The sequence below is a fragment of the Rana temporaria genome, chromosome 3 (genome assembly GCF_905171775.1).
Source record: "Rana temporaria chromosome 3, aRanTem1.1, whole genome shotgun sequence".
In the NCBI taxonomy this organism is placed as follows: domain Eukaryota; kingdom Metazoa; phylum Chordata; class Amphibia; order Anura; family Ranidae; genus Rana; species Rana temporaria.
The window spans coordinates 167108879-167124244 of record NC_053491.1 but is presented as its reverse complement, the minus strand read 5'-3'; the positions used below and the strand labels follow the sequence as shown (position 1 = coordinate 167124244).

Below are 15366 nucleotides of genomic sequence, written 5' to 3'. Positions count from 1 at the left end.
ACATTGCGTTATAGAACAGAGAGGACGGCATGCTTATAATATAGATTTGATTGCACCGGGAGAGAAGGTTGAAACGCGTTGGGATCTTTAGTATGATTAAAAATAGTTATATCATGTTATGTTGTTTCTATGTGTACTTACATGGCTGTATTATGATGTATATGTTTTAACCCAATTTTCAGACCTCATGTTTTCATACAAACAAATGTCTTCTTTATGAAACTTTTTTCAATAAAAATCTATTCCTATATTATAATAAGTTTAGACTCTTTGCTGCTAAAAAAAACAAAACAGAAACAAAGAATTTTTGCAATTAATGTATATTTGGGGTGTGCAGAGACGTTGATATCACTACAGTATCGCTTTTCCTTTATAACAAACACTTTAATACACGACCTGCCCATTCATAAATAATAAATAAAAAATAAAAAGTTTTCTAGTTATTAAATTGAGTTCCTTGCCTTTTTCTCTTTTTTTTTCGTTTTGCAAAAAATGGGGATGGATTAGAAAACCTAGTGGGATTGTATTGCTATCTGTGCCCCCATTAGGAGATTCAACCTCTCTATTTGTCCTGTTCACCATTATCATTTAAAAAACTGTTAAAGAAAATCCTACATTTTGGGTTGTCTTCAGAAAAGTAATATAGGGGAAATCTTCCAAATCTTTCAATGAGGACACTAGTTCCTGTGACCCGGAGGACCGATTTTTAAATGATGGAAAAATGTAACTGCTCAGCTCAAAATGAAAAAATATAAATACCATACTTAACACTCCAGCTCCGTGAATCTTAGATACTTCATACATTCAAACTTACTGATGCCATCAGTTATGTTAGTAGACAAGCTTGTAACGAAGAAAATAATTCTAATTTGTCAGGTCCATTTGTTACTTAATCCTATGTGTTGTCTCTTGAGTCAGAGAAAGTGTTTGAAGTCGTATTTTGTGTCTCACCTCACCCGTTCTTCTTATCCTTTAGTAAAAACTGTCCTCTTTATAACCCATGATCTTATACCACATTCAGTAATCCTCTAACTGCTCAATACCCTGCTTTATTCAAATAAATCGTATATGCTTAGTGCAAATGTGCGGAAAATGCACAATGGCATCTATTCTGCTTAAGCAATCCAATACTAACAAGAGCATAGTAATGTACAGGTAAAGCAAAGTTTTACGTTGGAGGAAAAGTTTTGTGGATCACCTTATTTTGTTCTGATGTTTTTCGAGCCCTGGGGATGTGTCTGAGCTCAACGGGGCTGTCATCAATGCCAAAACCAAGCAGAACAAACATTGGAAGTGGGCCAGCAACAATCATGCTCGCAGCCACCTCCTTCCCCTCCTTTCCTAGCTGTTCCTTTACACAATGCTGTATCTTCCTCCCTCAGATCCCTTAAATCATACCTCCCTCAAATCTCATTCAGAGCTCCTGGCAACTGAAGGACAGCATGTCTGGTGGCAAATACATAGATGAAGAGGTAGGAGTGCTCAGAGTGGTCTCTTTCTTCTAGCTCAGGCAGTAGGCTCAAATAGTAATGTACTTTGTAAAACGTTAAGGGTCTGTATTTATTACATGTGTACCTGCCACATGTTAAAAAGTACAGTGGGTCATGTGATGAGATGATTTACAGACTGTCAAACTAGAAACGTGAGATAGAGGAATTCTAAATGGCACTACCCTGTGCAACCCATTTTGAGCTGATAGCCTTGACATGGGGATGTTAACTCCTTAAAAATATGTTTATGTAATAAAATGTTTGCTTGGGGGGAGTAGAGAATGGAATGTAACTTGGCTTCCCTACCAAAGGATTTGTTCTTCATGAGCTCTGTTTGGCACTCCTATGCTTGCTGATGTGCAGTCGAAAAAGGGAGTTTAGGAAATGGCATTTGTTTTGCACAGGTGTGTTCATACCCACATGGTGAGGTCACTTCTGTTCCGTAAAATGCACATCTAGCCTAACCTCAGGGCTCTGTGAATAGGAGAATTGTAAGCAGAGCTTCCACAGAAAGTTAAAATCCCAGAGTTGTGCTGGAAAAGCTGTTCTACACTGCAAACCTTCAAAGTGCATTTTTGAAGAATCCTGTGTTGCCTCTCCCTTTTCCACACGGAGAAAATTTGACTAATGCGAGTTGTTTCACAGTATGCAGACACAAATTGAAATAATACTGCTGAGCTTTAACAAAATTATAAGCTGGCCTTTTTTATACAATTACTAATTCATTTACTAGCTTTTAATAATGTAGATGTACTAAATTACAGTATTACGATAATTAGGCTGCACACTTAGAATTCCTTGTGAATGCTCATAGCATGGTTAGCCATAAATGGCTAGTTGAGGGGATAAGTAACAAGAAAAAAAAATGCTTGGTTCAAGCAAAGTCTGAGGTTTTGCAGGATGTTCAAACATTTTTTTTTTTTGCTTATTCCCCAAAAGAAAAGAGTGTGATCCTTTAATTTTGCATACATTAGAGACAAATCTCTATCAAGTTCAGATGCAAAGAAGAGGTTTTTAAGATCAGGCAGGTCTAGTACATATTTTTGAAGCAAATAAGAGGTATTGTTAGTTGTACCTTGTAACAGATGCCAGATCAGTCCATTGTTATTAAAGACAGTGCAGCTCTGCATACAGACCAATCGGCTTCCAGGTTCTTTTATCAAAGCTTAATTGAGCAAGCTTAAGTAAGAAGCTGATTGGCTACCATGCACAGCTGCACCAGATTTTGCACTCTTCAGTTTTAGTAAATCAATCCCCATGAATGCGAAGTTTGAATTGGCATTTGATTATATTTATATTGGGCATTTTAAGAGGGATGACAAAGGAAATAGTTCCCAGGAATAAGATATTATGAACAGTAATAGGCCATATACCATCATAATTACTGTATTTATCGGCGTATAACACGTACAGGCATATAACACGCACCCTAACTTTAAGAGGGAAGTTTCAGGAAAAAAACGTTCCACGGCCCCCTGCGTATAACACGCAGGCACAGTTTACCCTCTATTTTCAGGTTAAAAAAGTGTTATACCCCAATAATACCCCAATAAATACAGTATGCATTATTATGAGTTTAAAATAATCAGTTCATTAAAAGGTGATTCCATATGGGTTGCTAAACTTTAACATTGTTTTTTGCCCAATTAAAGTCTAGCATGTAACCACCATAGACAACCTTAGGACTGACTGATCATGTGTGACATTTCTGTGTCAGGCATAGGTATCACATCAATAGGTGCTGAACATATACCTAGAGCTTCATTGGTAACACAAGGCTTGGCCTAACTTATGGTAGGATGGAAACCAGTGATTTGTATGGGTGTGTATACATTATTCTGATTGGTTAACTTCTTAATTGGCAGTTCCCATGCTTCATCTCATAAAATTCAAGATGCTAGTATGCTAGTGGGTTTGTGGTTTTCATGCAGGGTTTGTTCCAGCATTGTAAATAGTATATCATATTTCTCAACACCACAGTACATTGAATGAATTATTATTATGCTGTTTTGTGATCCTGACGAGTTAGCTATGTTAGTGTGGCCGAATTCTCAAGATAGTTATTGCATTTTTAATATAAAAAGGTTGATTTAGCTTTTATGTCGCATCACACAGACTTCAAGTTAAACACTGCCCGCATTATCATTCACAGAGGACATTTACCCTTGAATAATTTAGAGTTAGAATGATGATCATCAGAAGATATTTCTATGGGCTAAAAAGGCAGAGGAACAATTCCATAGATTCTAATATATACCCATAATAATATTTTATTGATGTTGTGCTGCTTTTAATATTTCAAACATCATTTAACACATGAGAAAGTGGGAGGCATCTCAACAACATGTCAAATATATCTACATACCGGTAGCTCATATAAAACATAGCATAGCGGCAGTCAGTTAAAACGAAACTCTAGATAATTGGTTGCCCAATTAAATTACATGTACGGGTACCCAACTGACTCTTAGGAGATAGGAGTTGAATTACTAAAGGAAAATAGGTCCACTTTGTAAGGTAATTTTCCCTTTGCTTAGTAAATTGGGTGAAACTTTGCTTTGCAAAAAAAATATCCAATCACATGCAAAGAAAATGTAAAAAACAGTATTTATGGTTGCATACGTTTGATTGATGGATATCAGCAGAGATTCCTTTCACTCACTATGCTAAAAGAAAATTCCTTTACTAAGAAAACAGCTTTTTTGTCTTTAGTAAATCAAAGCCTAATGTTGGTCTTCCCTTTCCTACTCTCAGGCCCCGTACACACGTCCGAGGAACTCGACGGGAAAAACTCATCGTTTTGCTCGTCGAGTTCTGTGTGAAGCCGCCGAGGATCTCGGCGAGCCAACTTTCCTCATTGAACAACGAGGAAATAGAGAACATGTTTTCTATTTGGCTCGACGAGGAACTCGTCGGCTTCCTCGGCCGAAAGTGTACACACGCGGGGTTCTCGGCAGAATTCAGCTCCGACCGAGTTTCTGGCTGATTTCTGCCGAGAAACTTGGTTGTGTGTATGGGGCCTTAGTGTAGCAATACAGAAAAGGGGACTCGTATTAAGAAATATATAAATACTTTATAGTAGTTACACTGAAAAATATTCACCTGCCATAATTTGCTTTTTATAGTTGCCTGAAGTTCTTTGAAGTGACCCTGTTATTACCTAAAAATATCCTCAAACTTACATACCTGGAAAAAAAAAATATTGCGAATACCTTTCCAGCTGAATACAGTAGTGACGTAAAAGGTGGAAGGAGGAATCAGCGGGTGTTTCGGCTGCCTGGGGAGATTGACACTCCCAGAAGTGTCGGTTTTCCAACACATTTCAGCTAAGGTTTCTTGCAAAGTGGGCAGCAGAAAAAGGTAAGTAGTCACCATCTTATTTTTCCAGTAAGCCTCTTTGGGGATGTTTTTAGTTAGTGACATGGTCACTGTAACATAAAATGTAAATCTCAGGCATATATCCATTATTGCTTCACTCCAGCAGTACCCAGTACAGGGTCAGTATAACAATATCTTTACACTAACATGGAAGTACTTAGAGATAACAGGAATCTTCTAAAACAGCGGTCCCCAACCCCCAGGCAACGGACAGGTACCGACCATGGCCTGTTAGAATCCAGGCTGCATAGCGGGAATTCATATGGGAACGGAGAGCTACCAGAGCCAGCTGTGGTAGGGACCATGTGGTGCGAGATTCAGCGCACCACAAATCTGGTCTTCGGTGTGTTGGGGGACTACTGTTCTAAAAACACTTTGTACACAACAGGCTATGGATTAAGGTCTTGTACTCACGGGACAGAATCTCGTCAGGAAAAAAACATAGTTTTTCCCAACGAGATTCTTGGCAAGAATCTCTTGCCGCCCCAGTGTACACACGCGGTTCTTTTAAAAGGCAAGAACGCGGTGACGTCATTGCGTACAATGAGCATGCGCTCGTCACATTCGATGCTGTCGCCGCCATCTTGCTTCACCCTACCTATGCCGTGGAAGCTACCGTGCATGCGTCAAAGTCAATTCGGGCATGTACAGGTTTCCGAGGCGACAGATAAGTATACACACTCTCGGGTTTCTCGTCGAGATTATGGCCAGATTTCCCGACGAGAAACCTCAAAGCCTCGTACACACGCTCGGTTTCCTCGGCAAGAAAGCTCTGCCAGCAGTTTTCTTGCTGGTTCTTGCCGAGAAAACCGAGCGTGTGTACGAGGCTTTAGTGTTCCTAGAAAACCTGATTACTGATTACCAATCGATTGGGTGACCCAGTACGTATTTTAGAATCTGACTGAAGTGTATGTTTAACCACTTCAGCCCCAGAAGAATTTACCCCCTTCCTGACCAGAGCACTTTTTGCAATTCGGCACTGCGTTGCATTAACTGATAATTGCGCGGTTGTGCGACGTTGCACCCAAACAAAATTGATGTCCTTTTTTACCCACAAATAGAGCTTTCTTTTGGTGGTATTTCATCACCTCTGCGATTTTTTTTTGCGCTATAAACAAAAGAAAAGTCACAATTTAAAAACTATATATATATTTTACTTTTTGCTATAATAAATATCCCCCAAAAATATATATATATATATAAAAAAAAAATGTCCTCAGGCCAATATATATTCTTCTACATATTTTTGGTAAAAAAATAGCAATAAGCAAATATTGATTGGTTTGTGCAAAAGTTATAGCGTCTACAAAATAGGGGATAGATTTATTGCATTTTTATAAATATTTATTTTTTGCTAGTAATGGCGGCAATCTGTGATTTTTATCATGACTGCGACATTATGGCAGACACATCGGACACTTTTGACACTATTTTGGGAACATTGTCATTTATACAGCGAACAGTGCGATAAAAGTGCACTGATTACTGTGTAAATGACACTAGCAGGGAAGGGGGTTAAACACTGGGGGGTGATCAAGGGGTTAAGTGTGTCCTAGGGAGTGATTCTAACGGTGGGGGGGATGGGCTACCACTGACATGACAGTGATCACTGCTCCCGATGACAGGGAGCAGTAGATCCCTGTCACGTCACTAGGCAGAACAGGGAAAAGCCTTGTTTACATCTCCCCGTTCTGCCTCTCAGTCTCACAATCGCGAGCCGCTGGCGAACATTGAGTTTGCGTTACCTGCTGGCCCACTTGGCGGCCAATTTCAAGGGACGTACCTGTACACCCATTTGCCCGCCTGTGCCATTCTGCCGACGTATATGTGTGTGCGCTGGTCGGCAAGTGGTTAATTACAAATTTTTCGTTTAATGCACCAGCATCAACATAAATGTACTATTTGCAGAGGAATAACCAAGTACTTTTCAGGACTGTGTCCTTTAACACAAAGACCAGCCCTGAACCTAGTTGAAGTTCACCAAGTGACACTTCATCATCCACTCATATGTACTAAATAAAGTTTACCTTCCTATTGGAATGAGTTTCTTGAACAATATACGCCACCGACATCTTCCGACAATGAAAAGAGTTTCATGAGAAATAACAATGTACTCTGTTCAGTTGCTTTGGGAGTCAGGTCAGTTTTTATTGTTTCTTGTTGTTCTTCCTTTCTCACTTTTCCATTGTGAATAGTTTTCCTGCACATAAGGAAATGTATTACAACCATATTTTGATGGAATTTTTTGTTCATCTCACTAAAGAGTTACAGCACTCAAAAAAAAAAAAAAGAAATCACAGGTTCTCGTTTAAAGTGGTATTAAACCCAAAAAACAAACAGAGCTGGTTCACACTGGGGCGGCACGACTTTGGGGGGGCGACTCGGCAAGTCGTCCTGAAGACGACTTCAGAGGTGATTAGCAAAATGACTTCTGTATAGAAGTCAATGCAAATCGCCCTGAGTCTCCCCTGAAGTCGTACAAGAACCTTTTTCTAAGTCGGTCACTCCTATTAGAATGGTTCTGGTGAATACTGTAGAATGGGACGCGACTTGTCAGGCGGCTGAGTCGCCTGACGAGTCGCCCCAGTGTGAACCGGCTCTAAATACAGCTCACCAGTTCTTAGGTGGGGAAGCTACATTTGTTTTATTTTTTATTTTTTCCCTTTATTCCCTCAAATTTCCCCTTCAAGCACAAGTCCTCTCTCCAAACTCCAGATCCCCCCTCCCTGGACAAATTCCACTTTCCCCATTCTAGCACAAACCCCCCTCCTAGCAAAAATCCCCCCCCCCCCATCCCTCTTCCCAACACAAATCCCTCTAAATCACCACTCCTAGCACTCCTCTCCCAGAGCAACTCTTACCCCCTGCTGCCACCCGAATTCCCCCTCCCAACATACATCCCCCTCCCCAATCTCCTTGTGGTGCCCCCCCACCTCACATGATACCACAGTGCCCAGGGCAGCCTTCCCTCCTGCCCACCCCTTGTCCCCGCCCTGCTCCTTCAGTGGACTGAAGATACCTTAACACAAGATGTGTGTTACTGGCTGGATAACCTGGCTGGATAAAGGGAAAAAAAAAGAATACAAATACAACAAATTGTCAACCCCTAATGCCTCGTACACACGATCGGAATTTCCAATGGAAAAAGTCAAACAGAATTTTTTTCATTGGATATTCCGACCATGTGTATGCCCCATCTGACTTTTCCCTCGGAAATTCCGACGGACTTAGAAAGAGAACATTTTTTCCGACGGAAAACATTTCTATCGTAAATTCCGTTCGTCTGTATGGAACTCCAAAGGAGAAAAAAACATGCATGCTCGTAAATAATTTAACGCATCCTCGGAAGCAATGAATTTCATTTTCTATGCTCGTTGTAGTGTTGTACATCACCGCGTTTTTGACGGTCGGAATTTGGTGTGTGTATGCAAGACAGCTTGAACGGAATTTCGTCAGAAAAACCCGTTTGAGTTTCTTCCGATGGAAACTCTGATCGTGTGTACGGGGCATAAGGCTGTCTCTGTTGAGAAGTCATTAAGTCAAGTGATCTGATCGGTTTAATTGCAGAGGAGTGGGAAGCTACCGATGCAGCTGCTCAACTCCACCAAAGTCTGAAAGCCTCCTCCAGGAGCCAACCAGGTTCCCAACTAAGTCAGTTTGCTCCAGTTCCCAGCAGACAAAAGATTAACTTGTATGATGTAAGTAGTCTCTTACCAGTACCAGGGTAGCTGCTTTAGGGTCTCCAGCACATGCTCTGATTTAGAAAAAGTCCAGTTCAAGTCTGGCTGTGGTAGTAGTTGCTGATGATCTCTCACTTTCAATCCTACTGAGATAGTGTCTCTTTTCCTTCCTTACAAGTGGTGGAAGTGCTCTCTAGTACTGTCTGATCCCACTAGACATTAAAATCTCCCCCTCCTAAGGAGAAAGTTCTCAGTTTCTTTGCTTACCTGAATTCTCACCTGATTGCGGTCAGCTATGGCTGGGATCCATTCTATTGATCAGCAGCTCAGTCTCTTTCCCACATACCAGCTTTCTTCTCCTTTCCTCTCACCAGGCCGCAGTTCCTACTTCTCCTTGCTCTGTTGCATCAGCCAATCACTATTATTTTGACTCATCAAAGATGGCTGCCCCGTGCACTGGAGACATTCTATAGATGAGCATTGCAAAGTGGTCTTCTTAAAGATGGCTGTTGTCCTTCTGCATTAATTAATTCAGCTTAACCTAGTCCACAATGCAGAAGAATAATACAGCATCAACAAAGGGTCAAGTTCCACAGCAGATATCTACATACAGTCCAGGTGGAGCTTCAACCTTTCATGATGTTTAAATAGATTTTATTTTTCCAGTGTGAAAAGCCCTTACAAATTATAGTAGGAATGTCAGAATGTTAGTTATAGCAATAGTGTAAGTCTACCTCACCTAGCTTACAAAATGGCTGTATTGTTTCAAATAAACTGTTGTGACCTCTGGACTGTACCTCCACTATTTCCATAGTATGAAGAGAAGTATTAAACAAAGGTTAGCCTTGTGTCTTATGGAAAACCAACAGCTGTCACTGGAATCTATATGATACATTTCATAAAGTTTGGTGCATAAGACACATAAATAAAGGCAAGTGAAAAGTACATCCAGTCTTCTCTGATACCTATATATTTATGTCATTTAGTTATTGGCAGGGTGAAGGTTTATGAAAACTGAAGTAAGGAAACATGCTGTCCTAGACATACGTAATGTAAAATCAGAGCTTTTCCTCACAACTACTTGTCGGGGTCTGGGCTTCATTTTCCTAGTGTCTGTAGAAAATTATAGGTATCACCTAACAGCTATGGGTAAAATAACTTATTTTTATGTATATAGTTTTTTTTAAGTACAGCATATGACTGGTTGCCCTTAATGGTAACTCCACTTTTAAGAAAGGAAGAAAATTAGTAAATAAAAAAAAAACATAGCATATACAATTGCTACATAATTCATATTGCAATTGAATGTTATTGAAAATTACATTTCCTTTTCAACCTGCAGCTCTGTCATTTTCTGTAAAATGAAATGCAATATGGCTACCTGGTAGTGTTCTGTACACAGATGGAGTATGGAATGCCCACAGAAATGTTATTTCCTGCTTGTGTGATTGGCTTACTGATTTTCCCAGAAGTCTGCACCAAGATACAAGTCAGATTTCGGGCATCTCCTGCAACAAATGTGTAATTTTCTGTGAGATACCCTCAAAGGGAAATCACATGTAAAGGGATGCAGAAACTGCAACTTTCCTTATTAGAACCCTGAAAATTATAAAGTCACTCCTATTCATTTTCACTTTGGACATGGACACAGACAAACAAATAGCTATTTCCTCATTAAAGCACCTCCCGGCCCTTTAAGGAGTTTCTGATTCTTGGAAAGCAGGGCGGGGTTTAAGATCATGTAGCCATCATGATTGGTGGTCACATGATCAGAAAGCTCCCGAATGAAAGCAGCAATCTGGAGCTTTTTGTTAACCGCCAGTAACTGTGCTGGGATCGAGCAGGGCGCACACACTCAACACAGCTGTGTTTGCAATGTGGTACGCATATATGCGGCCACTTGGCGCCAAGGTCCACCCACAGAGAGGCCGCATATTTGTGTGCCGTCGGTGCCAAGAGGTTAAAGGATAAGTTTACCTTTTGGAACATGTTACAACCATATTTTAGTTCCAGCAGCTGCAGCCATTCCCCCTCTCCCCCCTCCCCAGTGACAGTCATGCACTCTAAGAATAAGAAACTACAAGTCCTGGTGGCCTTTGTGGCTGTTGGCTTGTAGTTATCAATGAACTACCATGGTGCTGTTGAGCGCTGTGGTAGTTCATTCAGCTATCCTGTCAGTGAGTGTCTGCAGTAATATGACTGTAGGAGTCCTGTATGGTACCAGTGATCTGCTAAATGCTGGTGCCCAAAACAAAAAATTGTATTTATTATTTTTTGTTAAATGGTAAACTTATCCTTTAAAAATGTATTTTCCATTTTAAAGATTGTAAGGCAGGTTTTTGCATTCTATGTATGAAGGTAAAAAAAACCTTCTGAGTGCAGCTCATCCCTCCCCCCCTCCCAGCCCCCCTTTTACCGACCTGAGCCCGATCTTGACCCAGTGATGTGCACGAGAGCGAGGCTCTCTCAGCTCTCTCACTCCTTATTGGCTTAGAGACAGTGGTGGGAGGGGAGGAGGGAGCGGGGGGCATGGCCAAGCCTTGCTCTGTGTGTCTTAAACACAGGCCTGGTTCAGGAGTGAACACACATTCGTGCCCCTATAGCAAGCTGCTTGCTGCCAAGAGCGCCAGTGAAAGACCCGAGAAGAGGAGGATTGAGCTGCTCTGTGCAATACTATTGCACAGAGCAGGTAAGTGTAGCGCCGGGTTACTTCTAAGTACCGGTGCTGACCAAATTTTAGGGGTAATTAGAGTGTACATAAGTATGACATGTTTGTTATTTTAAATAAAAACAAGAAGGTTTAGTATCACTTTAATATGCAACACTTTTTGTTTTGTAAAATTCAATGTAATATGACAACCTGGAAGAGTTCTATACACAGAAATGTAATTTTATATGATTGGCTCACTAATGCATTACTATATAAGTCAGATTTTAGGCATCCTCTGCAATACATTTTTTATTTTTGGTGAGTTACTCCCAAAGGGTTAATCACTTCTAAAGAGATTGCAACCCTGCAATTTCCTCATTAGATCCCTGCAAGTTCATCAGCTGATCAATAATAAAAAAGGTAGTCTCATTTAGATACACCCTGCACATTGACACAGACAGCTTTTTCTTCAGAGCAGAAACAGGTTGCCATCGGCAGAAAAATATATTAAAATCCTTGTAATGTACATTGATCACCCTGAGGGGAATGTTTCCTCAACAAAGGTTAAACTTTAAGATCAGTGCATTTGTTTTATTTTTTATTGTTTTTTCTTTATTTTCATCTGGTGATCCTGCCAGTAACATTCCTTAGGTCTTTTTCACACAGACATTGAAAAATATTGTTGGGTAATGTCTTACTTCCTGAACACCTAAATTGTTAAAGTGGTTATAAAGTCAAACGTTTATTTTACCTTACAATACATGGTATGCATTAAGGCAGGGGTCATCAACCCTGTCCTCAGGGCACACTAACAGGCCAGGTTTGCAAGATAACTGAAATACATCACAGGTGATATCATTTGCTGCATTTCAGTATTCTACTCTGCATCTCCCCAAGGTAATACATAAAACCTGGCCTGTTAGTGGGCCCTGCGGACAGGGTTGATGACCACTGCATTAAGGTAAAAAGCCTTTCAAAATCTGCACCCCCATCCCTAAATACTTGAGTCCTGTATCGATTCGGTGCTGTGCTTCCCTCTCACTTCTCTCACAGACTTGGCTGAGTACAGTGGCTCCTGCTGCTGTCAATCAAATCTTGAAGGAAGTGCGTGGGGGACGGGCCCAAGCCACGCTGTGCATGTCAATGGACGCACAAAGCCCGGCTCAGGATCAAGCCTGCAGGTGGGCCACTATAGGAAACAGCTTCCTATGGTGGCACACAGAGAAGAGAAGAAGCAGAGACAGCCAGACAGGGATCACATAAGAGGAAAATCGAGCCAGCATTAGTATTACCTTGTATTGATGTGAATCAAAACGAATGCTGCCTGCAAAGTTCGGCAGACATTGATACTTTGCAAATGCCCCCATTCACTTCTATTCAAATGTGCCAAAAAAAAAGGCGCCATAAACAGACTGTAAACACATTATGGTGTTAACAGGACATTAAGGGTGCGGTTGCACAGCAATCATTTCCCCTCTTAGCCTTGTAAAAAATAAAAACAAACATCTCACATGGCATTTGCGGAGCATTGCTTGATGTTTGTGCAACCAAAATGCTCATTAATATTATAGCAGGGTTAATGCTCTTTAAAGGCTGCGTTAGAATTCAAAGTTTGTGTAAAATAGCCCATAGGGTGTCTTCACTCTGGATGGAGGAGAAATGGAGATATCTTTGGACAGAAGCCTTATCAGTCTGGGGAGATGATAGTGTTAGATACACTACCAGATTTAGATGGACTTAACAAAAAAATGAAAGTCCAACTCCAGTTAACACTATTTAATTACCGTATTTGTCATTCCATAAGACGCACTCCCTGCCCCGAAAATGGGGGGAAATGTCGGTGCTTCATATGAAGCGAATACTGACCAGGCCTCTCGCTCCCCGCCGCCACCATGTCACAATAGCGGGTGGCTGTCTCCCAATCGCCTGGCTAAGCCTGTCACTCACAGAATACAGAGCAGTCCCAGCGGCCGTATGCTCCTGCTGCTCTGTCTTCTATCTGAGAGACAGACGGATGTCATGACGTCCTCGCCAGTCGCCAGGCACAGGTCAGGCTGTATTTTTAATGGGCACAGGTCAGGCTGCATTTTTAATAGGTAAAGGTCAGGCTGCATTTAATGGTGCATTCAATGGGCACAGGTCAGGCTTCATTTAATGGTGCATTCAATGGGCACAGGTCAGGCTTCATTTAATGGTGCATTCAATGGGCACAGGTCAGGCTGCATTTAATGGTGCATTCAATGGGCACAGGTCAGGCTTCATTTAATGGTGCATTCAATGGGCACAGGTCAGGCTGCATTTAATGGTGCATTCAATGGGCACAGGTCAGGCTTCATTTAATGGTGCATTCAATGGGCACAGGTCAGGCTTCATTTAATGGTGCATTCAATGGGCACAGGTCAGGCTGCATTTAATGGTGCATTTAATGGGCACAAGTCAGGCTTCATTTAATGGTGCATTCAATGGGCACAGGTCATGCTTCATTTAATGGTGCATTCAATGGGCACAGGTCCAGCTGCATTTCATGGGGCTGGTAAGGTTGCATTTAATTGGCACTGGTCAGGCTGCATTTCATGGGCACATATTTTAGTACACCATTTGGATCAGAATATTTTTTTTCTTGTTTTTCTCCTCTAAAACCTAGGTGGATCTTAAAGTCAGGTGCGTCTTATGGAGCGAGAAATAGTTACTGCAAAAGTTTGGGATAAAGGTTTTACATACATAAATGAAAGCTGACATGTGTAAGCACCCCTCTCAGTGCTAAATTGTTTTTTTCTCAACCCTCTATTACTTTTGCTGGACAGCTTGGTCTGTTAAAGGAAGTTATAAAATAACAGACTTACTGGCCAGATGACCAGTTGAGAATACGGGACCATGGTGCTGCGCATGTGATCAGTTATAATACCAGCCATTTGATAGCTTGACAGTTCAGTTGAAAACCCCAGCAACAGTGACAGTTATTCATGGCATGCCTTGAATGTTACTGATTTGGAAAACACTTCATTTAATGGGTTTAGTTCCACTGTAAATATTCCTAGTTGCCAATTGACATTACTGACATCCCTACTATTTCACTCTGACTTCTAAAATCTGGCCTTGTGATTGGTTACCAGTAACACATTGGGGGTGAAAGTGCACTTGGAAGTGCAGTCACTGTAAATCTGAGGGGTAGATCTGAAATGAGGGGAAGCTCTGCTGACTTTATCATTCAATCATGTACAAGTCAAAATGCTGTTTTTTATCCTCCTTGCATGTCCCCCTCGGATCTACAGCGACTGCGACTTTTAGTGCAATTTCAAGTGCACTTTGCACTTGTAGTGCAAAGTGGATTTTTCTTTAGTAAATAACCCCCAATGCATTACAGTGTGTATATTAATTCATTGCTCCATGCATAATGACCTCATTGTACTTATAAGGGGGCCTGCCACCGTTCTGGGACCCCAAAGGAGGAATGCCTCTCTAGCCATGAACTAGGTGTTGGCTTCCTGCAATTCTTTTTCAGTGTCAGGCTGAGTCTTTATGTAGGACTGTGCCAGAGAGGGTGGCTGCCACTGCAGAATAGCATTGTCTGCCAAATACTGCATACTTGTGAAGACATGAAGAGGGGATTTTAATGCCTGCAAAATAATAGCACTTTTGTAAGAGAAAGTAGGACAGAAATATTTGTTTTAATACTAACGAACACAAATGACTTATTAACCAAGCTAAAACTTGTTTCACTATAATGCTGTATATTTATAAAAACAGCTTTACTATGTTGAAAGCGTATTCCTTTACTTCCCCATATATTATTTTTAGACAGATTTTCAGGATATTTTTCATTTGTCTTGAAGTAATCCGGTCAGTCACAATAACGTTTTTAGTGTAGATATTCTGCATGGGAGCATGCGTGCCTTTCTGATACTAGGTTCAGCTGCATGGGAAAGCAGACGGAACATACCCTTAATCCTTTAAAATGAAATAAGAGACATCGGACAACTGTTGGATGTTAAAGGCCGCGAGTGTTTAATATTGGTTTCAAATGGTAAATAAATAAATATTTTCACATATTTTCATAAATAAATAAGCCTTCAAATAAGCCTTAAAGCTAACCTAGCCACTACGGCTCAGGCTGCCAATAAAACTACCCAGCTTTACACCAAGACAATAGCATAAGCTAATAATAATA

The 15366-nt window shown here is 40.9% G+C and overlaps 1 protein-coding gene across 2 annotated transcripts in view; it reads left to right on the top strand.

Moving 5' to 3' along the window:
• Positions 1–1371: 1371 nt before the first annotated feature.
• CAV1 (caveolin 1) overlaps positions 1372–15366 on the top strand; it is an 81598-nt gene continuing 67603 nt past the window's right edge. Inside the window, exons 1-2 of one of the 2 annotated variants that reach the window (XM_040343775.1) lie at positions 1372–1472; positions 4616–4850. Coding sequence is in view for 1 of the 2 variants with exons in the window: in XM_040343774.1 (XP_040199708.1) it covers positions 1443–1472 (30 nt within the window). In the remaining variant the exon portion in view is untranslated. The remainder of the gene's footprint in view (positions 1473–4615; positions 4851–15366) is intronic. The other variant, XM_040343774.1, reaches the window with a different exon arrangement.